The sequence below is a fragment of the Nomascus leucogenys genome, chromosome 7b (assembly GCF_006542625.1).
Source record: "Nomascus leucogenys isolate Asia chromosome 7b, Asia_NLE_v1, whole genome shotgun sequence".
Lineage (NCBI taxonomy): Eukaryota > Metazoa > Chordata > Mammalia > Primates > Hylobatidae > Nomascus > Nomascus leucogenys.
Window position 1 is genome coordinate 14,201,884 of NC_044387.1, and position 23,046 is coordinate 14,224,929.

Genomic DNA, 23,046 nt, shown 5'->3' on the forward strand with positions numbered 1-23,046 from the left:
AATGCAAAGAGAAGAAGAGTCTGAACTCAGCTTTTGAATTTCAAAATATGTTTTGAAATGTGTGGCTGGAGAGAAAAGTCTCTGTGTTTCAAAAGCCTCATCTTTTGTACTCCAAAAGTTTGAACCCTACATGATTCTGGACATGAAGTCTATGTCCTACAAAATCCAGAGGTTCAAACGAAGCAGAATCAGCCAGGATAGGTTTGGCAGCCCCACCCGGGAGAGGCAAAGGCAGCAGGGGCTGAGGAGAGAGAGGAGGCAAAACGGAGCCTCCTATGGGTCTCTGGAGGATCCTCCTCACTTGCCTCTTTACAGATGGAGCCTCAGGGAGGAAAGAGGGAGAAACAGAGCCCGGGGTCGCTGTGGCATCTGGAAGGAGCAAAGACCTGAGCCTGGCTTCTCATTACAGATCCTGGAGGCGGTGGCTTTTGCAGTGTTTCCCCTCCCAGCGCGATGTCCAAGGAGTAAGGATGCCTCCTCTGTGTCTACATTGCAGGGGCTGGAGACAGCCTCTTGGAGATTCTCAAGGCCCCCAGAACAGTGGGAAAAGCCAGGGTTTCCCCATGTCCTTGACAGAGGCAACCTCAGTGGCTGAACAACAAGGATCAGATAGGACAGCTGGGTGGAGCCCAGTGCGGATTGATACTGACAGCAGGACAGGGACCCAGAGGAAGATACCTGAGCAGGTGCCAGCAGGGACAAGGAAGACAATGAAGACCCCATGCCTCAACAAAACAAAAATCCAGAAGCTTATGCTCCCAGTGGAAACCAGGATGAAGAAGGTTAACTTCTGGTTCAGAAAAAAAAAGTTAGACTTTTTTGTCCCCTCTTCCCTATGAGATTTGTATCTGCCCAAAGTAAAACACCCTAAAAAGTTCTGAAAGGCACAGGGTGAAGCACTGGAAGGCAGTGGACATGGAGTGAGGGGACAAGAGTTTCTTTGTCACTAACCGTCTTGTGTGACCTTGAGCTGGTCGTTTCACCTCTCTGGGTCTCAGTTTTCTGATCGGTAAAATAAGATGTAATACTACCTGCTTCTCTGGCTGGTTGTGAGGACTAAACGAAAAAAAAAAACATCCAAAAAACAAAACCAAAAAAACCCCACTTAGTTTTGCACCTGGTAGTTGTTAGGGGCTCAGCAAATATCTGAACCTTCCCTGCCTTTCCCTAGTGAAAGGAAATTGCTGCCAATTTAGAAACACCATAATTTTTGCAGGAAGGATGAATCCATGAGGTTATGTATACCAGCACCTGGAAAACAAAATAAAACAAAGCCTTCTCCCACTCTGTGAAGAAGCAATAAAAACCTCAAGGCAAAAAACAAGACAATGAAAATGACTTGAGAGCAGGGTGGGGGGTGGTGGGGCAGGGTGAGGGCGGTGACTGCACGAAATGAAAAACAACAATTCAATACCCTGCTATCATCCTTCATCAAACTACAGAAATAGAAACCAGACAAACACATTATGTGAAGGGCAAAAGGGCTGGCAAGGTTCTGGCCTATAGGAAAAACCCTGGTTCAATAATCCCACGAACAGAGGGAGGTAGGGAAGTGAGGTCAAAGTCAATAGCGGGTATTTTTTTGTCAGAACGCTGGTTCTACAGTCCTAATGAGGCTTAAACATCACACGTTCCTTTTGTGCTGAATTCAGTTTCTCATTAGATTCTGTAACTTCTCCCAGATCAGCCAGGCACATGGCAGGAGCTGCTTCCACTTCCTCTGGCCCATGAATTATCAAGGGTATTCTCTGCATTTTTTTTTTTGGAAAAGAAAGCTTTGGAGTAGAAAATGGTCTCTTCTATTTATATCTCCTCTCTTCGCTCTGATTAGAGAGGTGATCAATTTTGGGGAAGGACTTAGACCCTGTCTTTATTCAGAGGACTGCCTGGTTAAGACGGTATTTTAAGATTATCTGCTCTGGGTCTTTATCTGTTTTTCTAGGGAAAATCTTGGGCCTGCAGTTGTGTTTTTTAATATCTTCAGGAGTCTTGGAATAGCCACGTTTTATGTCAAGCTCAGTGCTAGGTGCTAGGAACACAGAAACGAAAAACAGGAATTAAGAAAGTGCTCATGTTCTCAAAGAATGCAGAGATTTTTACACCACCAGCTTGTAGGTAACCAGACTACTGGGTTAGCTGCAACTGGCATTTAAATAGATCTTTCCTAAGATCTCTTATCTCCTAAAAACCTCACAATAGCCCTGTGGCTAGGTACTCTGGCTCGCTTTTCACAGATGGACAGCCCACTTAACTCTCCCAGTCTTTGTTCCATTGAAGACCACAGCTGACTCCAGTCCTGGTCCTTTGACTCCAAGCCCTGTGCTGAGTTTTCTCCTGGTAGCAACCCAGTGGGCAGTGCCAAACTCTTCTAAGCCCATGCAAAGGGCACACAAGAATTTACTACCTTTTATCAGAAACCATTCCCTGGGAAATTCCTCCTCATTTTGAAAGACCCAGGTCAAATGTAACACTCTGGGTGAAACTTGTTCTGTCTCCCCCAGGCAGAGGGAGTTACATCTTTCTGTAATACCCCTATTGCTTTTGGCACATATAATAATCATATTAATAAAGATAGTAGATGTAATAGTGTAGTAAAAGGGTCTAAATTAACATTTATTGAGTGTGTTTGTGAACCAGGTGTCATGCTGAGTGTTTTACATGCATTATTTAGTGGTCAAAAGAATGTCAGGGAGGTACTATTATTGTGTATGGTTTATAGATTATATCAGTTAGGAGTTGAGTTTGGCCACATGTTGAAACCTGTCCACAGTGGCTTAACCAAATGGCAAATTATTTTTCTCAAATAACAATAAATTAGCATAGACAGGCTCGGGCTGGTATGGTGGATCTATAATACTATTCTTTTTTTTTTTTGAGACAGAGTCTTGCTCTGTCACCCAGGCTGGAGTACAGTGGTGTGATGTCGGCTTACTGCAACGTCTGCCTCCTGGGTTCAAGCGATCCTCATGCCTCAGCCTCCCAAGTAGCTGGGACCATGTGGCACCAACACACCTGGCTAATTTTTGTATTTTTAGCAGAGATGGGGTTTCGCGATGTTGACCAGGCTGGTCTCGAACTCCTGACCTCAAGTGATCTGCCCGCCTTGGCCTCCCAAAGTGCTGGGATTACAGGCATGAGCCACCACGCCTTCCCTGCAGTACTATTCTTAGTATGTGGCTTTTGCTATTTTGAAGACAAGATGTCTGCTGTTTTTCCGGTCTGTGTTCCAGGCAGGAGAAAGGGTGAAGGGCAAAGGGCAAAGGGCAAAGGACAAAGGGCAAAGAGCCTTTTCTTTTCTTTCTTTTTATTTTTTTAAAGACAGAGTTTCCCTCTTGTTGCCCAGGCTGGAATGCAGTGGCGCAATCTCAGTTCACTGCAACCTTTGTCTCCTGGGTTCAAGCAATTTTCCTGCCTCAGCCTCCCAAGTAGCTGGGATTACAGGCATACAGCACCACACCTGGATAATTTTTTGTATTTAGCAGAGACAGGGTTTCACCATGGTCAGGTTGGTCTCGAACTCCTGACCTCAGGTAATCCACCCACCTCGACCTCCCAAAGTGCTGGGATTACAGGCGTGAGCAATCATGCCCAGTGGTTTTGTCTTATTAACTAGGAAGGAATGCTATCTTCCACTCACATCTCGCTGGCTAGGATGGTGTTACGTGGCCACCCTTAGCTTTCAGGGAACCAGGGATTTTTTTTTTTTTTATTTTTTATTGCTAAGGAGATTTCTGTCCTGAACAAAATTGGGGTTCTGCTAGGATGGAATAAGAGGAGAATGGATATTGGGTTGGTAACTACCAGTGCCCGTCACATAAGTGAAGAAACCAGGTCTCAGAGACGCTAAGGTCTTGTCCAAGGTAAGATATACGGCAAAGTCAGACTCAGACCCACGTCAGTTTGACATCAGAGTCTATGTTCTTGACCACTATGAGAGATGACTCCCTTATCATAATGCATTGCAATTGTCTTTGGATTTGTTCATCTCTTCCTTCCCAGATTGTGAGCTCTTTGGGACTAAGAATAATTTTTTTTTGTCATCTTGGTATTCCAGACACTTGCCCATAATTTGTTGAATGAATAAGTGAATAAATGTTAGAACTGCAGTAGTTTCTGCAGCTAAAATTCTTTCTAGGAAAATTTTTTTTTTTTTTTTTTTTTTTAGACAGAGTCTCACTCTGTCACCCAGTCTGGAGTACAGTGGCACGATCTCGGCTCACTGCAACCTCTGCCCTCCTGAGTTCAAGCTATTCTCCTGCCTCAGCCTCCTGAGTAACTGGGATTACAGGTGCATGGCACCACACCCAGCTAATTTTTGTATTTTTGGTAGAGACGGGGTTTTGCCATGTTGGCCAGGCTGGTCTTGAACTCCTGACCTCAGGTGATCTGCCTGCCTTGGCCTCCCAAAGTGCTGGGATTACAGGCATGAGCCAGTGGCCAAAAATATTTAATGTCCTCTTCCTCTGTAATGTTTCCTAACTACCTGCTTCTAAACAAATGGCTGCAGATGTATATAAAAGAAATGATCGGCCGGCACTGTGGCTCACGCCTGTAATCCCAGCATTTGGGGAGGCTGAGGCGGGCGGATCACGAGGTCAGGAGATCGAGACCATCCTGGCTAACATGGTGAAACCCTGTCTCTACTAAAAATACAAAAAATTAGCCAGGCGTGGTGGTGGGCGCCTGTAGTCCCAGCTACTCGGGAGGCTGAGGCAGGAGAGTGGCGTGAACCCGGGAGGTGGAGCTTAGAGTGAGCCAAGATTGCACCACTGTGCCACTGCACTCCAGCCTGGGCGACAGAGCAAGACTCTGTCTCAAAAAAAAAAAAAAAAAAAGAAATGATCTGGTCTTTGTGCTGCCATGGATGCATTTTGCCTCTTCTATGATTTGTAGGCGTTTAATTCTCCTCTCTCTCCCTAAATACATAATGCTTGTTTCCAGGGCAGGGTCCAATTTCTCTTTGTTCTGCCTGGTCATTCAGACATTTTATACTGCATTGCTATTTCTTAGGGACTTGAGCGCTACTTGAATAACAAAAATTTGAATCACAGGCAGCCCCGATATCAAATCTCATTTCTTGCTGGATCATGGGACAGCCCAGGAAGATCTAACATCATTAAGATTTCAGTAGTTTGGCAAGGCAAGCATGGAAGGGAGAATTCTGTTTTTTTGGAGAGTCTCGCTCTGTAGCCCAGGCTGGAATACAGTGGCACAATATCGGCTCACTGCAACCTCTGCCTTCCAGGTTCAAGTGATTCTACTGGCTCAGTCTCTTGAGTAGCTGGGATTACAGGCATCTGCCACCACACCTGGCTAATTTTTTTTGTATTTTTAGTAGAAACGGGGTTTCACCATTTTGCCCAGTCTGGTCTTGAACTCCTGACCTCAAGTAATCTGCCTGCCTTGGCCTCCTAAAGTGCTGGGATTACAGGTGTGAGCCACTGTGCCCAGTTGGGAAGGGAGAATTCTTATGCTACCAGTTCAAGAAGTAAAAATTTCAGAAAACCAACTGCTGATGTCCCTAGGTTAAAGAAAAAAAATAAAAGAAAAAACCCACCATTGTTTCATAGGCCACTAGGAAATATCCTGGTTATCCTTCAAAGCCATACTGCTTGGTTGAACAGGATCAGGTTGTGGGGTACTGCCAAGTGGAAACCGCTGACTTAGGTTGGGGCTAATTCAGCACAAGAACAAGCTTGCAGGCACTTGGACTTCCACCTTGGTGGTCCAAATAATAATACTAAGAGATGTGTCAGGGCTGGGCGTGGTGGCTCAAGCCTGTAATCCCAGCACTTTGGGAGGCTGAGGCGGGAGGATCACTTGAGGCCAAGAGTTTGAGACCAGCCTGACCAACATGGTGAAACCCCGTCTCTGTTAAAAATACACAAAATTAGCTGGGCGTGGTGGTGCATGACTGTAATCCCAGCTACTTGGCAGGCTGAGGCAGGAGAATCGCTTGAATCTGGGAGGTGGGGGTTGCAGTGAGATTGGGCCACTGCACTCCAGCCTGGGAGACAGTGAGATCCTGTCTCAAAAAAAAAAAAGAAGAAGATGTTTAAGTCTTCTCTTTCCAAGGCCCCTGGTTAAGCTTACTATATCACTAACCAAATTAGTTGATGAATAATTACCACCTATTAAGCAGTTACTATATGTTAGGCACTGTGCTAAGTGTTTACTTTTGTCCCATTTAATCCTTAGAACAACACTGTGACTATTATTATTGTTATCCTACAAATGAGGAATGGAAGGCTTAGTGAAACAAAGTAATTTGCCCAGCATAGTGGTTGCACCAAGGGGTTACTTGGGTGCTTTGTTTGCCCCATGTGAATCTCTAGCAGCCCCACTCAAGTCACCTTATATAATTAAAAAAACCCAAGAATGATAATGATATTCTTTGACCTTGACAATGAATGTTTTTTCACTCTCATTTAAAATGTGAATAAAGCTCAGGCCTGGTGGCTCATGCCTGTAATCCCAGTACGTTGGGAGGCCAAAGGGGGCAGATCACTTGAGGTCAGGAGTTTGAAACCAGCCTGGCCAACAGGGTGAAACCCTGTCTCTACTAAAAATACAAAAAATTAGCCAGACGTGGTGGCGGGCACCTGTAATCACAGCTACTTGGGAAGTTGAGGCACAAGAATTGCTTGAACCCAGGAGGTGGAGGTTGCAGTGAGCCAAGATCACGCCTCTGCACTCCAGTCTGGGTGACAGAGCGAGACTCCATCTGAAAAAAAAAAGTGAATAAAGTGATAATGGTACTAATAATCATAGCTAACACTTATGGAGCGCTTATCCTAAATCATTCTGTTCAAAGTTCTAAATGTGATAACATTAAATTCTTACAATAATCTTTTTAGGAAGGTATTATTGTTATCCTAATTTGCAGATGAAGAAACTGAGACACAGAAGGGTAAATGGCTGTCACAAGGCATCATGACTTGCAGGTGGCGGAGCTAAAACTCTGCTATTTTTATTGATTTATAATACAGCCTAAGTAATACAAACAATATGCTCAATATAACAACTCACCTTCAAGGCAAGTCCTCCAGACTTCCCTTCAAGCCAGTCTGCAATCCCCAAACACCTTTTATATGGAAGTTCTTAGTCACCACTGGTCCCAGATTACGTGGGCAGGAGGTGGGAAAGCCTGGGTTCTCATCTGGGTTGGTCTGACTCTAAAGCAGAGATCTTTACTGTTGTACTGTTCCAGCCCTAGCCAGGTTAAACCCAGGTTCAAAGGCCAAATCAGAGACTGGTTGGACACGACCTTGGAAATCATCTAACTTAGCGTTTCTCAACCTCCGCACTATTGACATTTGGGGCTGGATAACTCTCCTGGGGGGACCGTCCTGTGCATGATAGGATGTCAAGCAACATTCCTGGCTTCTACACACTAGATGCCAGCAGCACCTCCCAGCTGTAACAATCAAAAATGCCTTCAGTGGCGGTTCACTCCTGTAATCTCAGCACTTTGGGAGGCCGAGGCAGGCAGATCACTTGAAGTCAGGAGTTCGAGACCAGCCTGGCCAACATGGGGAAAACCCATCTCTACTAAAAATACAAAAATTAGTCGGGCGTGGTGGCGCACACCTGTAGTCCTAGCTACTGGGGAGGCTGAGGCGGGAGAATCGCTTGAACCCAGGAGGCAGAGGTTGCAGTGAGCCGAGATCGCGCCACTGCACTTAAGCCTGGGCGACAGAGCAACACTCCGTCTCAAAAAAAAAAAAAAAAATGCCTTCAGTCATTGACAAATGTGGGAGTGGAGGTGGTGGAATGGCAAAATTTCTCCTTGGTTGAAAGCCACTGATCCAAACCATCTCATTTTACAAATGATGGAACTGAGGTCCAAAGAGATGAAGTAACTTGTTTAAGCTAGTTAGCAAAGCCAAGATTAGAATTCAGGTCATTCACGCAATATCCTTTTATTTCTATAACGTACAGGGCACGATATGGAACTCAGAGAAAGTCACTGCAGTCCTTGTCCTCACTGTCTGGTAGGGGAGAGAATCTATTGCACAGATATCTCTATCTCCACGAAGTTGATAAGTCATAAAGTGCTCCTCAGGCAGCAAGGTACAGAGAAAGAGAATATGCTCTCGTGTTCTGAATTCCGGATCTGCCACATTTTTGCTGCAGGATTTAACTAAGGTTCAGTTTAATCATCAATGAAATGGAGATCATGGTATCTACATATCACCAGTTTGAAACGGGTCTGTGGATGCATTGTGCAAACCCTAAAGCTGTTACAAACATCGGGTATTATTACTAACTTCATTAGGAATGTGAGTTATGTTAGAGTAAAAGCTCTCAGAACTGGGGTGAACCATAGAGGGGTGGCTTCATTCCTCGACCTTCCAACTCGAGACCTTTTTTCTTTTGCGGGAAGGGTAGCAGGCAAATAGCCTGTCTCTCACAGAGTGCCCATTCCCTCTCCGGGAACCAAGGTGCTCAGGCGGGTAAACTCAGGACGTAACTCTGTACAACCAGTCCCGCAAGCAGGAGCCACTCCCTGGCCCTCGGGTCTCTCAAGCCCCGCCTGCTCCAGGATACGGCCCCGTCCAGAAAGGAGACAGACCCCGCCCCCTACGCGCTGAGCCTCCAGGACAATCCCGGGCCCGTGCCGGAGATTCCCGAGCTTCCCCGATCGCTTCCCGGCCTCCCTCCGGCAGCCAGCGAGGAGGCGACGGAGATTGCCGAGGGGGCCTGGCCCCGCCCCCTCCACGGGCCGCCACCGCCCCCCTCGCCGTAGCCCGCGCGGGCTGAAGTCCTACATCCCGGTCACTCCCTCCCTCTTTCTCTCTCCCCGCCTTCCCGGTGCTGCCACAGTGGCGGGTCGGAGGATCCCGGCCAGTCAGCTCGTTCCTGCCTCGCGCCCCTCCTCCCCTCCAAAATAAACAGCCCTCCCCACGCCTCGGGAGCCCGGACCGCCCCCTTCCTCCCTCGGCCGGCGTGCTGTGAAGGAGAGTGTGAGCCAGCGCGGCCGGCGGGCGAGCTCCAGGAGTGCGAGAGGCGGGGCGGGGCGGCGCGGCGGGCCGGGCTGGGTGTCGCGTGTGCGTGCGGGGGCGCGAGCGAGTGCTCATCGCGACCCGCCAGCGGCCCCGCGCCGACAACCCGGCGGGCGGTCGGGCGAGCGAGCGGCCAGGCGAGGAGCAGCGGGCGCGAGCCGCAGAGGGGAGCGGAGTCCGCGCGCGCGCACGCACGCACGCACGCGGGGGGCGGGGGCAGGCGCGCGCCCGCCTGTCGCGACAGTCGGGGCCGAGGCACAGGGGGAGGTGGCCTGTCGCGGGTCGCCCGGCTCCCGGAGGCGAGGGGGGCGCGGGCGGATGGCGGAGGGCGCCCAGCCGCAGCAGCCGCCTCAGCTCGGGCCCGGCGCCGCCGCCCGGGGCATGAAGCGGGAGTCCGAGCTGGAGCTGCCGGTGCCCGGAGCGGGAGGAGACGGAGCCGATCCCGGCCTGAGCAAGCGGCCGCGCACTGAGGAGGCGGCGGCCGACGGTGGCGGCGGGATGCAGGTGATCGCGCGGGATGGGGCGCCCAGTTATTGCGGGGGATGGGCGTGAGGGTCGACCCCGGGCTCCCCGGTTTGGAGAGAGGGAGGGCCTCGGGGGGTCCTGGGTTGGAGGTGGGCTGGGGGGCCAGTCGCGGCCTGGTTGGAAGGTGGGGCGAGCTCGGGCTAGGAACGAAGGTTGCAGGACTGAACCTGGTGTGCCCGAGAGGGTCCTGATTCCAGAGGGGCCAGGAGGCACGACGAGTGGATAGGTTTTGGGGGGAAATCGAACATGGTTGAGATGGATGCCATTTCTTCAAATCCTTCCTTAGTGCCTTAGGGTGGAGTGGAAGCCGGGAAATCCTGGGTTCTCTGGACTGAGTCGAGGAAAAGAGGATCTGGTGGGAAACCTCCCAAGAAGACGGAGTACCTTTTGGCAGCCCTGGGCACACGCTGGGATGGGGAAGAGAAGTGGCATTTCAATGAGAGGAGTGAAAAGCAAGAAAACTCCTCGAGAGAGCCCCGAGGGGATGTGGCTGAGATTGTGGGTTAAATCACACAGAGAGTGTGAGAAGTACAAGGAGTTTGGTAATGTTGTGGGGACACGGTGGTGCTCAGTCTCATTAACTTTGTGGAGCATACTAATGAGTCTGAAGGGAGACACTAGACATGTCCCTCCTGTTCTTTGCCAATTGCATTCTACATCATCAGGACACAAAATAGCTCTTTAATGTCCTGGGCTATAAAAAAAATTATAGGGCTGTTAGAAGAGTGGATTCTCACTTCTGGATTGAAAGATAAAGGTGGTTAATTTGGGTAGGGAATGGGAAAGGTATTGATGATGTCAGCTGACTTCATAGTTTTGAAGAAGACCTTGAAACCTTTGTAGGTTTTACGATTTGGTCTTTGCCCAGAAAATGCTGCTATGAAATGATGAGTCTCACCTACCAACAATTGTGCAGACATGTGCCTGGTTCTTTCAGAGTCATAGGATGTTAGAGGGATAGTAGGAGGACTAGACATCATCCTTTCCAGGGGTTCTTAACCTGGACAGACTTGGAAGATTCTTACTCATAATAGGTGATGTGCACTTTTTGGTGGAGGAGAGTCGATAGTTTTCATCTTTGTTTTTTTTTTTTTTTGGAGGGGATTCAAGTCCCAGCTTGTTTTAACCACCTTATTTTATAGATGGGGAATCAGAAGTCCAGAGAGGATGAGTGACTTGGGTAAGGCCACCCAGTTAGCTAATAGTAAAACTAGAACTAGAAGCCTGGTCTTCTAATTCCTATTCCTGTGCTGTCTCCATTACACCACTCTTGGAAATCTCTGCAGTGCTAAAAGACTTCCTGTGCTCTGCTCCCTGCTTTTCAAGCCTCTGCCTGACTTCCTGTGTTAGGGACGGAGCTGTACTTAAGCCTAGCGTGTTTGTTGTATGCTTCTTGGTCTCCTTTGCAGAGTTTACCCTGTTACTTCTGTTGATTTAGGTAAAGTGACCCTCTTGGTGTTTATTTTTGAATTCTTTTGTTTTGTTTGCCTGCTTTTATTTTCTATTAGAACTCTGTCAGGCAGAGGGATTGTGAGAAGTAAAAGCTCAGGGCCATGGCAAAAAAGACAGGAATGTGGGAGACTTCAGGTGAGGTGAGCTAATATTGGATGGTAAGGAGGGAAAACTGGATGTAGGTGCTGGTGAGCAGGTTCTACTTGGTGTGTGTGTGTGTGTATATATATATATATATATATATATATATATGTCTGTGTGTATTCGTTTATCATTTCTGTCAATCATAGTTAATAGCGAGACCCCCGTCCCTTTCCCTCATTTACTCCTGGGGCCTATTATCTGCTGGTTGCCTTCAAATAGGCTAAAGATAGTGATATTTGGAAATGGAGCAGTGTGTAGGGACTTCGCAGGGGTGTGCAGAGGAAAGAGTGGTTAGGTCCTTGGGGGTACAGATTGGCAGCTGAGAACTATCCCTCTGAGAATCCTTTTTTCACTTTGTGTATTTGTGGATGTTCTTTGTTTATTTTCTTTTTACACGTTCTCTCTCTTTTTTTTTTTTTTGCCCAGGCTGGAGGGCAATGGCACGATCTCGGCTCACTGCAACCTCCACCTCCACCTCTGGGTTCAAGCGATTCTCCTGCTTCAGCTTCCTGAGTAGATGGGATTACAGGCGTCTGCCACCACGCCCAGCTAATTTTTCTTATTTTTAGTAGAGAGGGGGTTTCACCATGTTGGCCAGGCTGGTCTCGAACTCCTGACCTCAGGTGATTCACCCACCTCAGCCTCCCAAAATGTTGGGATTACAGGTGTGAGCCACCACACCCGGACTTCTATACATTCCCATTGTTGTAGGTCCATTCCTCTGTGTCATACAGGTATTCAAATCATCATTGATTTAGGCCCTGCCTTCAACTAGCTGAATGGTTCTGCAGAAGTCTTTCATTTTGGGGCCTCTGTTTTCCTGAGCTGTAAAATAAAGTATGTGTACAAGATGATTTCCCTCGTGATCCGCCCGCCTCAGCCTCCCAGAGTGCTGGGATTACAGGTGTGAGCCACCACACCTGGCCGATTTCTAAGTTACCTTCTAAAAGATATAAGTCCAGTTCACTGTCCTTAAGGTGCATGCAATCTATGTGGGGAGACAAATGGGTGAAAAGTTTTTTTTAAAGAAGTGTGCATTTTTAAAGAAGTGTGAGAGTATTACATGAATATACTTAATGTTTATTCATTGAACTAACATTTATTGGGCAGCTGCTACATCCCAGGCACTGTTTTAACCCTAAGAGATATAATAGTGAACAAGAAGAAAAAACCCTTGCTGTCATGGAACTAATATTGAATGGGAAGAGACATCTAACAAATCAACAACTATAATTGTGTGGTGATAAGGGCTAAAAAGAAAAATAAAGCAGGGAAAGGGAGAGATGGAAAGGGAGAGAATGAAGATGGTTATGGAAGGGCTTTCTGATAGATGGCCTGTGAGTGAAGTGAGGTAATGGGCCATTCGGATGCTTTCGGAAAGAGCGTTCAGGTAGAGGAGGTGAGGGTGCACAGGCATTGAGAAAGAAGACTGCTTGGTTTGTTTGGAAACAGGAGACCAATGTATTAATAGCTGGAGCAGAGTGAGCAGAGGCAGGTAGTCTTAGGAGATGGTATCAGTGGTTTAGAAATATCTATAGGCCCTATATAAATACATACTTTAAAAATCTTAGCCGGGCGTAGTGGCTCACGCCTGTAATCCCAGCACTTTGGGAGGCTGAGGCAGGTGGATCGCCTGAGGTCAGGAGTTCGAGACCAGCCTGGCCAACATAGTGAAACCCACCTCTACTAAAAATACAAAAAATTAGCCAGGCATGGTGGCAGGCGCCTGTAATCCCAGCTACTAGGGAGGCTGAGGCAGGAGAATCACTTGAACTCCGGAGGCGGAGGTTGCAGTGAACCGAGGTTGCGCCATTGCACTCCAGGCTGGGCAACAAGAGCAAAACTCCGTCTCAAAAAAATAAAAAAAATCTTATTGTAGCCAGTGTTTTGGGTATGTGGGTTTGTCTTAAAGTACACGTTTTTTTTTTTCTTTTCTTTTCTTTTTTTTTTTTTTTGAGATGGAGTCTCACTGTCGCCCAGGCTGGAGTGCAATGGCTCGATCTCAGCTCACTGCAACCTCTGCCTCCTGGGTTCAAGCAATTTTTGTGCTTCAGCCTCCTTGAGTAGCTGGGATTACAGGCATGTGCCACCACACCCTGCTAATTTTTGTATTTATAGTAGAGACGAGGTTTCACCATGTTGGCCAGGCTGGTCTCGAACTCCTGACCTCAGGTGATCCACCTGCCTTGGCCTCCCAAAGTGCTGAGATTACAGGCATGAGCCACTGCACCTGGCCTGTTTTCTTAACACGTTTTCTAGCTCCTTTTGTGAAGCCTTCCCTGACAGCTTAGTTCACACCATTCAGATCCTACTCTTGCCTCCTGGTATATTGATGCTTAATTGCGTGTCATCTTTTATTGTCCCTTAATTGTTTTATTATTTTGTTTCACTGCTAAGATTGTAAGCTTCTAAAAGATAGGAACTATATTTCCTTTGTATTTATCCTTCGTAATACCTAACAGTTTTGGGTACTTGGTAAGTGCTCAATGCCTGTTAAATTGAAATTGAAATTTACCTTTTACAGATAGTTAAGGGTTAAGAAAAATTGTGAAATTCCAGAGTGAGGGTATCATCACAGGATTTTCCAGGCACTTTGAGTGTCAAAGGATTAACCCCTTTTTATAGAGTAAGTTCATTTACTGGGGTCATTCCCAAGGCTGCTTACTAAATGGAGCTGTAGTGCTAAGCATTAGATTCCAAAGTTGAATCTTGTTAAGTTGTACCACTAAGCTTTTGGAGTAAATCATCACTTACCAAAATGGAGTTTAGGAAACTCCAGAGAGTCTGTGATGCTTTTATTATAATCCTTAGGCTCAGAAGGAACCCTAGGAGAAAGAGAGGAAGGGTCGGTGCTTTCAAAGGCAGTATACAGAAACTTGATGTAGGTGGAAGAGGAGTCAGTGCAGCCCTGGAAAGAGTATAGAAATAGAGAAACGTGAACCAGAGAGTAGGGGGGAAGTGACAAACTCAACTGGAAAGCTGATGTACAGTTTGAGAAATGTAGTTAAAGAGAGTACTTGGAAATACTGTACTCAAAGTTGGTGGGAAGTTAAATGAGTTACATGTAGGGCTATTAGAGGTTCATTTCACTTTAAGTCTAATATGTATGAAATTTACGCCTATACAACGTACTGGGGAATGAATTCTTTTGGTCAGCTTTTCTAGTGAACAATTTAATTCATAAAAATTTTATTTTTGTGCAGTTTTCTAAGAGTTTAGCTGCTGTATAAGGTAAGATGTACCTTATTACTTACAGCTTTCAGCAAAATTCTTTGTGTCAGTGAAATGTTGATATGGTATAATTATTATATGGCCAAGTAACCGCTTCTCACCATAGAGTCATAAATCCAGTTTAGCCAAGTGGGTTCAGCAATTATTCCTATTAGCAGCTGATTCTAGTAGTAAGATGACTTTCTTTCAGGTTTCAGAGAAGGGGTTCCAGATATCCTGAAGTTGCTTTGTAGATGCTGTATTGATTGAAGTAGTTTATCTCCCCATTTGCTTATTTGTGGGCTTATTTCCTCATAGATGGATGTCTCTTTGTACCCTCATTTGGTATTTGGTGCTGAAACTAAGCATGGTGCTACCATTTGAGAAGAGTTATAAAAATATTATGCTTTTTTTTTCTTGCAAGTAATTTCATGAACAATATTTCACTGAAATTACTGAATTTTTCATCTCTCCCTGTCCTAGTGTCCTTGGGCTGCCACAGCAAAATACCATAGACTGGGTGGCTTAAACAACAGACATTTATTTCTCACAGTTTTGGAGGCTGGGAAGTCCAAGATGAAGGTGCCAGCAGATTTCATGTCTGGTGAGGACCCACCTCCTGGCTTGTGGATAGCTGCCTTCTTGCTGTGCGTTCACATGGCCTTTCCTTAGTCTGTGCTCTTGGGGAGAGAGAGTCAGTGGTCTCTTCCCCTTCTTATAAGGGCACTCATTTATCATATAGTTCCCACCCTCATGACCCAATCTAAAGCTAATTCTAGAGGTCCTACCTCCAAATACCATGACACTGGGGTTAGGGCTTCAACATATGAAATTTGGAGGGACACAGACATTAAGCCCATAACACTACCAGAGTGGTAAATATTGTAGATGGAGAAACTGAGGCACAGTCATGTAAAACTTGTTGCTTTTTTCCCCATGTCTCACAAGGAAGTCTGCAGATGTAAAACTGGAAATGTATTTGAGAAGGAGAAAATCAGATCTGATTTCAAAGTAGAATTATTCTTCAGGGTGACTCAAGAGATTAGCCTTGAGTTGAATTTGTCTCTCAGCTCCCTCCCATTTTCTAGCTACTCTGTCATTTTTTTTTTCACTACCACACTGACATGTGAACACAACAGAAGCTAACTAGAAATTTAACTTTCATTTTGCTATAAAGCAGACTGGTGCAGACAGGCCTCAAGATTACAGGACTGCTGAGAAAGAAATTGAGTTATGCTACTTTGTATAAACAAGAATGTTGCTAGTGAATCTCTAGTTTAACATCTCTCAGGCCTTCAGTTTGATGTCAGGCTTTAATAATTTGTAGAAAAAGACAGTCATTTTAGTAAGCAGATTTCTTTGAATTTTTGTTGATATACATTTGTAAAGCATAGTAAACATCTTTATTCTGGGGCAAATGTGCACGTCCTTCAAAGACAGGAGGGAAGAACCACAGACATGATTGGAAGGAAATGGCAGTAATTGGAGCATGAGCAGACAGATGGAGTGAGGGATGGTGAGTGCATTTGGTGTTTTAGGTGGCCCCTAGGAGTATTGAGTTTCTTATTCTTCTCCTCTACAACCCCAATACAAGCAGGCAGCTTACATGGCTAAGGTTTCATTATCTAATCCATCACAGATCAGCTTGAATAAACCCATTGGCTGATGCTGATCTAGTTAGGAAAGTAGCAAAGCTGCTTGAGCCAGGATTGGGACAAATCGGATCAGAACTGCCATGTGAATCCTGGATGCATTTCTGTAATTTGGGTGGGCAAAGTAGTTTGGGAAGTCATTTACTCAAGAGAATGAGCAGTCAGCCATGAGTTTTTTCAAATGTTGTCTTAGGGACTCTGAGGCGAAAGTGTGTGGAGGATTTGATATATTTCTCTGGAGGTTAGCCAGATTGCTTTGATTATTTGAGTCTGAACATTTTTTGGTCACTAATGCTCAGAAGTGACCCTTTTTTTTTTAGTAGCATTTGGAGATTCCAGTTGTGATCGTTTGTCACTTTTGTGAGTGATCCCTTAATCTGAGACCGTAGGATATATGTCCCTTCTCTGTTTTTATTTTTATTTTTTATTATACTTTAAGTTCTAGGGTACGTGTGCACAACATGCGGGTTTGTCAGGTATGTATACATGTGCCATGTTGGTGTGGCTGCACCCATTAACTTGTCATTTACATTAGGTATATTTCCTAATGCTATCCCTCCCCTCTCCCCCCACCCCACGACAGGCCCCGGTGTGTGATGTTCGCCACCCTGTGTCCAAGTGTTCTCATTGTTTAATTCCCACCTATGAGTGAGAACATGCGATGTTTGGTTTTCTGTCCTTGTGATAGTTTGCTCAGAATGATGGTTTCCAGCTTCAGCCATGTCCCTACAAAGAACATGAACTCATCCTTTTTTATGGCTGCATAGTATTCCATGGTGTATATGTGCCACATTTTCTTAATCCAGTTTGTCATTGGTGGGCATTTGGGTTGGTTCCAAGTCCTTGCTATTGTGAATAGTGCCGCAGTAAACATACGTGTGCATGTGTCTTTATAGCAGCATGATTTATATTCCTTTGGGTATATACCCAGTAATGGGATGGCTGGGTCAAATGGTATTTCTAATTCTAGATCCTTGAGGAATCGCCACACTGTCTTCCACAATGGTTGAACTAGTTTACAGTCCCACCAACAGTGTAAAAGTGTTCCTATTTCTCCACATCCTCTCCAGCACCTGTTGTTTCCTGACTTTTTAATGATTGCCATTCTAACTGGTGTGAGATGGTATCTCATTGTGGTTTTGATTTGCATTTCTCTGATGACCAGTGATGATGAACATTTTTTCATGTGTCTATTGGCTGCATAAATGTCTTCTTTTGAGAAGTGTCTGTTCATATCCTTTGCCCACTTTTTGGTGGGATTGTTTGATTTTTTCTTGTAAATTTGTTTGAGTTCATTGTAGATTCTAGATATTAGCCCTTTGTCAGATAGGTAGATTGTAAAAATTTTCTCGCATTCTGTAGGTTGCCTGTTCACTCTGATGGTAGTTTCTTTTGCTGTACAGAAGCTCTTTAGTTTAATTAGATCCCATTTGTCAATTTTGGCTTTTGTTGCCATTGCTTTTGGTGTTTTAGTCATGAACTCCTTGCCCATGCCTATGTCCTGAATGGTATTGCCTAGGTTTTCTTCTAGGGTTTTTATGGTTTTAGGTCTAACATTTAAGTCTTTAATCCATCTTGAATTAATTTTTGTATAAGGTGTAAGGAAGGGATCCAGTTTCAGCTTTCTGCATATGGCTAGCCAGTTTTCCCAGCACCATTTATTAAATAGGGAATCCTTTCCCCATTGCTTGTTTTTTGTCAGGTTTGTCAAAGATCAGGTGGTTGTAGATGTGTGGTATTATTTCTGAGGGCTCTGTTCTGTTCCATTGGTCTATATCTCTGTTTTGGTACCAGTACCATGCTGTTTTGGTTACTGTAGCCTTGTAGTATAGTTTGAAGTCAGGTAGTGTGATGCTCAGCTTTTTTTTTTTTTTTTTTTTTTTTTTTGGATTTGCTCTTCCAGGCTAGTAGTGGCATTGCTAGCCAGCTTTGTTCTTTTGGCTTAGGATTGGACTTGGGCAATGGCCGGGGCTCTTTTTTTGGTTCCATATGAACTTTAAAGTAGTTTTTTCCAATTCTGTGAAGAAAGTCATTGGTAGCTTGATGGGGATGGCATTGAAACTATAAATTACCTTGGGCAGTATTGCCATTTTCACGATATTGATTCTTCCTATCCATAAGTCCCTTCTCTGTTTTTAAAGGGGAGATATTTTTATTACTAACCTCAATATGTAATCATATTTGTTATCCATATATACTTGAAATATGGTGTAGTAAAGAAACACCATTTAGAGCTTCTCATATTGGGATTTCAATCCTGGCTTCTCCATTTACCAAAGGAATGAGCTATTCAGCATCTCTGAGCTCCTGCTCACACATCTGTGAACTGGGAGAATTAATGTATACTCTTATAAACCGCTATAATGAGAACTGAGATTCTTTAAAGTGCCTATCAAGGAACCCAGCACTACATGTTTATTTCTTGCTTTCCTTATATCTTGCTATACAGCACTCACTAACTTCCTGCTTACTGTTTAATCTGCATGGAGTGGTTAACGTGCTTCTGATTGATTAAGTGTCAGAGTTGAGAACTACTAGAGATGAGCAGTGTGTTAAAGGGGAAACCTCATTTGCTCATTATCCAGGGTGGAGGAGTGGAATGAACCGGGTCATTGTGGTCTCTCTTGTCAGAGGAAGGGGAGACAATTCTTTGCTAAGGAGTAAAAGGACTGCTGCAGTATCACAGTGTCTGCAGTGGGGACGTGGATTTCTTAGAACCCGTGGGATCTCTGTTGGGAGGGTGGGTGACAGATTCACTGGCTGTTTTAGTGGTACATGGAATGCAGGAACAGTAAAAATGTTGTGTTTCAAATTTTATAAGTTTTGTTACATATGTTGGTTCAAAAGTGGCACTTTTTGTTCTCATTTTGTCTATGGAAATTGAGCTGGGATGCCCTTGTGTTGTCTCTTGTGGTCCCTTTTCAGTCTCTTCAAACCCGCTCTCCAGACTGCTAACACAGTGATCTATCTAAAAGAGCCAATCTGGCCAGGTGCGGTGTAATCCCAGCACTTTGGGAGGCCGAGGCGGGCAGATGACTTGAGGTCAGAAGTTCAAGACCAGCCTGGCCAACATGGTGAAACCCTTTTTCTACTAAAAATACAAAAATTAGCTGGGCGTGGTGGCTCATGCCTGTAATCCCAGCTACCTGGGAGGCTGAGGCAGGAGAATTGTTTGAACCCAGGAGGTGGAGGTTGCAATGAGCAGAGATGGAGCCACTGCACTTCAGCCTGGATGACGGAGTGAGACTCAAAAATAAAATAAAAGAGTCAATTTGTTACTCTTCGCTTAAAATCTTTTGAAAGCTTGTGTTTGTTCTCAGGATTGTCTATTCTCTTGTTTGGCCTGACTTCTGCGTAACTTTCAAGCTCCGTCTGTTTCCACATTCCACCTCCAAGTCCATGTCCAGTGGCTTATAGCTTTCTGAGCATGTGGTGCCACCCAGCTAATGAATACCTCTGTGCTTTTGTTCCTTTTCCTTCTACCCAAAGTTTCTGCTTCATCTCTTCTATCCCCACATTTGTAAGGCTCAATCTTTAATAATGAGTTTGGATATTGATTCCTCCTGCATGCCTTTGGTGACTATTCCCATGTCTCCCACACTCCTGCTGTCTTCCAAGACATCATGTCTATAGCTCTGTTAAAGGACTTTTTAGATTAATACTTGATTGAATGTCTGCCCCACCACGCTTACCAGACTGTGAGATCCTTAGGAATCTGTAGGATTAAGCACCATGCCTGGACCCAAGTAGTCAAGAAACTGTCCATTTTTGTTACATTGAACTTTGTCTTCCTGTTTCTCAGTTGGGGCCTGCAGATGGCTTTAATTGTTCATCCAGATTTTCCCTGGGGGGTCTGGCCCTTGGTCTGCTTTCCATCCCCTGTGAAGACTGCATGTTGTGTGATATGTGAATGTTACCTGATCTTTTCATTGATATCAGGGTTAAAGGTGAGAGAGGGGTCTCTGAAAACAGAAGCTGGGGTAGAATTTAACTGCAGAATGTGTTGGGTAGGCATGGCAACCTGATATTTAGTTTCCTGTGCTCAGATATTAATTGAGTGCACGTGTGTATGTGTAAAAAGCTCCTTTGTGATAGTGTGGTTAAGGAGAAAAGAGGAACCACACAAGTGAGAGGGGCAATTAGAGCCAACCTGTTCCAATTCACTGGAGCAGGCTGTTGATTTACCTTTTTACAGTGCTGCTGCAGGATTCTGGAGTGTAGCAGTTCACATGTATTACCACCATTTGGGGTGAGAACTATTTGATCAGCTAGGGACCTTAACCTTTCCCTTCTTAACCAGTGAATTTCGTCAGATACTATAGCTTTATTTTTTATTTTTTTTTGAGACCGAGTTTTTGCTCTCGTTGCCCAGGCTGGAGTGCCATGGCATGATCTCGGCTCACTGCAACCTCTGCCTCCTGGGTTCAAACGATTCTCCTGCCTCAGCCTCCCGAGTAGCTGGGATTTGCAGGCACCCACCACCAAGCCTAGCTAATTTTTGTATTTTTAGTAGAGACAGGGTTTCACCATGTTGGCCAGGCTGGTCTCGAACTCCTGACATCATGATCCACCCGCCTAGGCTTGCAAAGTTCTGGGATTACAGGCATGAGCCACGTGCCCGGCACTATAGCTTGTTTTTATGGATCTGGGGAAAATACCAAGCGGAGACACTTCACAATACATGGTATTTTTCACATCACTCATATTGGATATGCTTGAAAATAAGGAAATTTGATACTGTTCCTTTAAATCTCAGCCTTGGCAATAGATTCATAGAAGTATTTTATAAGAATTCTCTCTGGCTGTTGTTCTCCCCTCCCACTTCACTTTCAGCTTCTGGTTTGGGGTCCTGTATAATCCTTGCCTGTTCCAGCCAGTTATTAGGGGCCTCTTTAGCTGCAAATGATTATGCTTCATAGTGCCTCTGGCCTTTTCTATTCTAAATGAATAAGGAGAATTCTGAGAAGGGAATGAGAGAGAGCAGCCTGTAATATATCACTTCCTTCCGACATGTCCTGCACTTACGTGGCATCTAGAAATTTCTGCCAAAAATTCAAGGCACAGGACAGATGATAAATACCACTTATGAAGTAGATGACATTCTTGAATTGTGAAATGATAATGATTGAATAACTGCTTAAAAACCTGTTTTCCCAAGGTTGGAAAACAGCCTTTGAGGTTTAGACTTCCACATGGGTGTGTTCAACCATAAGACGTGGGTTTTTTTAGGGACTTAGGTCCCCAGATAACACCTTGGTATGTGGGATTTTTCCCATGTATAGGCTGGTTCCTTGGTTTCTCCGTTGTTGAAGAAGAGAGATTTTGCACTGGGTATTGGATATTTTATTCCAGGCATGTGGTTTTTGAGGAGGCATACTGTCGATGTATCTTTTTTTTTTTTTCTGGCTGCATTGGTTTTGTCAGATTCTAACTGGAAATACCACAAGCAAAGCATGATTTATCATGAGGGATGGGTGGTGTGGCCGTGGGACTCTCCTAGCTCTGGGGATTGGGGTGGAGGTAGAAGCTATGTTAGTAAAACTAGAGGAACTACAGACAGGGCCTGGGGAGACTGGGGGTGTCTGAATGTGGCCTGCAGCAATTGCTTGAGTTGGAATACTTTTGGACAGAGGCTCATAGGAATTTCTTTCAATTGCTTTTTTTTTTTTTTAAGAAGCTTTTTCCCATACAAATTGGAGTTGTTTGAAGGAGTGGGCCTTAACTGTTGCCAGCCAGAGTGATTTTCAAAGCAGATCTATATGGATTTCACTTAGGGGTTACTTTCAGGGGGTATGTGGCTTGTTCTGAGACAGGAGGATGTTGGTTCCATTTTCCTGGAAGTTGTTGGGACTCTTGGATGGCCCTGCTCTATTTGTCTTGGGCCATTAGGCAAGTGGAAAAGCAGCCACATAGTTAGCCCTGTTGCATGGAGTTTAGTTTCATAATTCATCCTCTCAGGGATTTTTATACAGTCACACTTACAGCCTAAAGTTTGTTTTCTCCTTTTTTCTTTCTTTTCCTTCTTCAGGTCGGTGGTCCACAAAAATTCTTGGGAGGGTGGATAATAATTTCGGGTAAAAGGCAGGAATTGTAGATCTTTTTTTAGCCCCTCCTCCCCCATTAAATTTCTCCATATTCAGCTTCTCCTTCATCTGCAAAAGCATCTGCAAATGAGGTCGCTATCCCCTAATCAGACTGGCTTGTCCCCTAATTAGTCTGAATATGTGGCTTTGACAGATTTCACCTGCTGTTTCTTAGTTTCTAGGGGATAAGATAGTAGGGTTCTGTGATTTCAAAGTGAAAACTGGCAAAATTGAAAGATGTTTTGTGGTGGCTCTCAACATCCACAAAGCTTAACTCATTGGTTTGCTTCTTATATACAAGCTTCCAGGAACATGGTTACTGTTAGTGGCTGGCACAGTGGGTTTGAGGACTTTGTTGGAACTTCAGGAAGTCTCCCCTTTGGCGAAGCTTACAGGGAGTTGGTAGTACTTGTCCTGAAAGTCTGACCCTGGTCTTATGCTATGCACACCTCGTTTAAAAGAATGCAGAGTACTGCTATAAAGCTATTGCTTAAGCAGTCCGTTTCATATATGTCTGCATTTGTTACATACTTACATAAGATTTTACTGTGTTTTGTGTTATATTTGAACTAGAAGTCATAATTTCATTCATGACTCTTATTAAGCTGATAAGAAATTGGCAAATTTTGATATCATCCAAGACTTTGAGGTAATGCTGGTCATACTCAAGAGGTCTGTATTTGGGTTTAGAAACTAATTTTTCTGTTAGCTAGTGCCTCTCCATTCCCAGGTGCTGTTCATTACTCATTATAGACATCTGTCCCTCTGCTTTGTTAAAAGTCTTTAACTGCTTGTCGTGATACTGAATAGATCTTTTTGCAGCAGCATTTTAGCTCTGAGCTGGCTGTGTTTTACAGTGTTGGAGATCAGTTGGTTAACTTTGGCATTTCCTACCTTCAGACTAAAGCATTAAAGTGTGTTAAGTGCATGTAGTAACCCTTCAGAGAGGCGCTTATCAGGGACTTCTAGTGATTT

The 23,046-nt window shown here is 44.9% G+C and overlaps 1 protein-coding gene across 20 annotated transcripts in view; it reads left to right on the forward strand.

Moving 5' to 3' along the window:
• Positions 1-9,118: 9,118 nt before the first annotated feature.
• RBFOX2 (RNA binding fox-1 homolog 2) overlaps positions 9,119-23,046 on the forward strand; it is a 290,938-nt gene continuing 277,010 nt past the window's right edge. For all 20 annotated transcript variants that reach the window (XR_004030927.1, XM_030815643.1, XM_030815639.1 and 17 more), the window contains exon 1: positions 9,119-9,509. Coding sequence is in view for 19 of the 20 variants with exons in the window: in XM_030815643.1 (XP_030671503.1) it covers positions 9,324-9,509 (186 nt within the window). In the remaining variant the exon portion in view is untranslated. The remainder of the gene's footprint in view (positions 9,510-23,046) is intronic.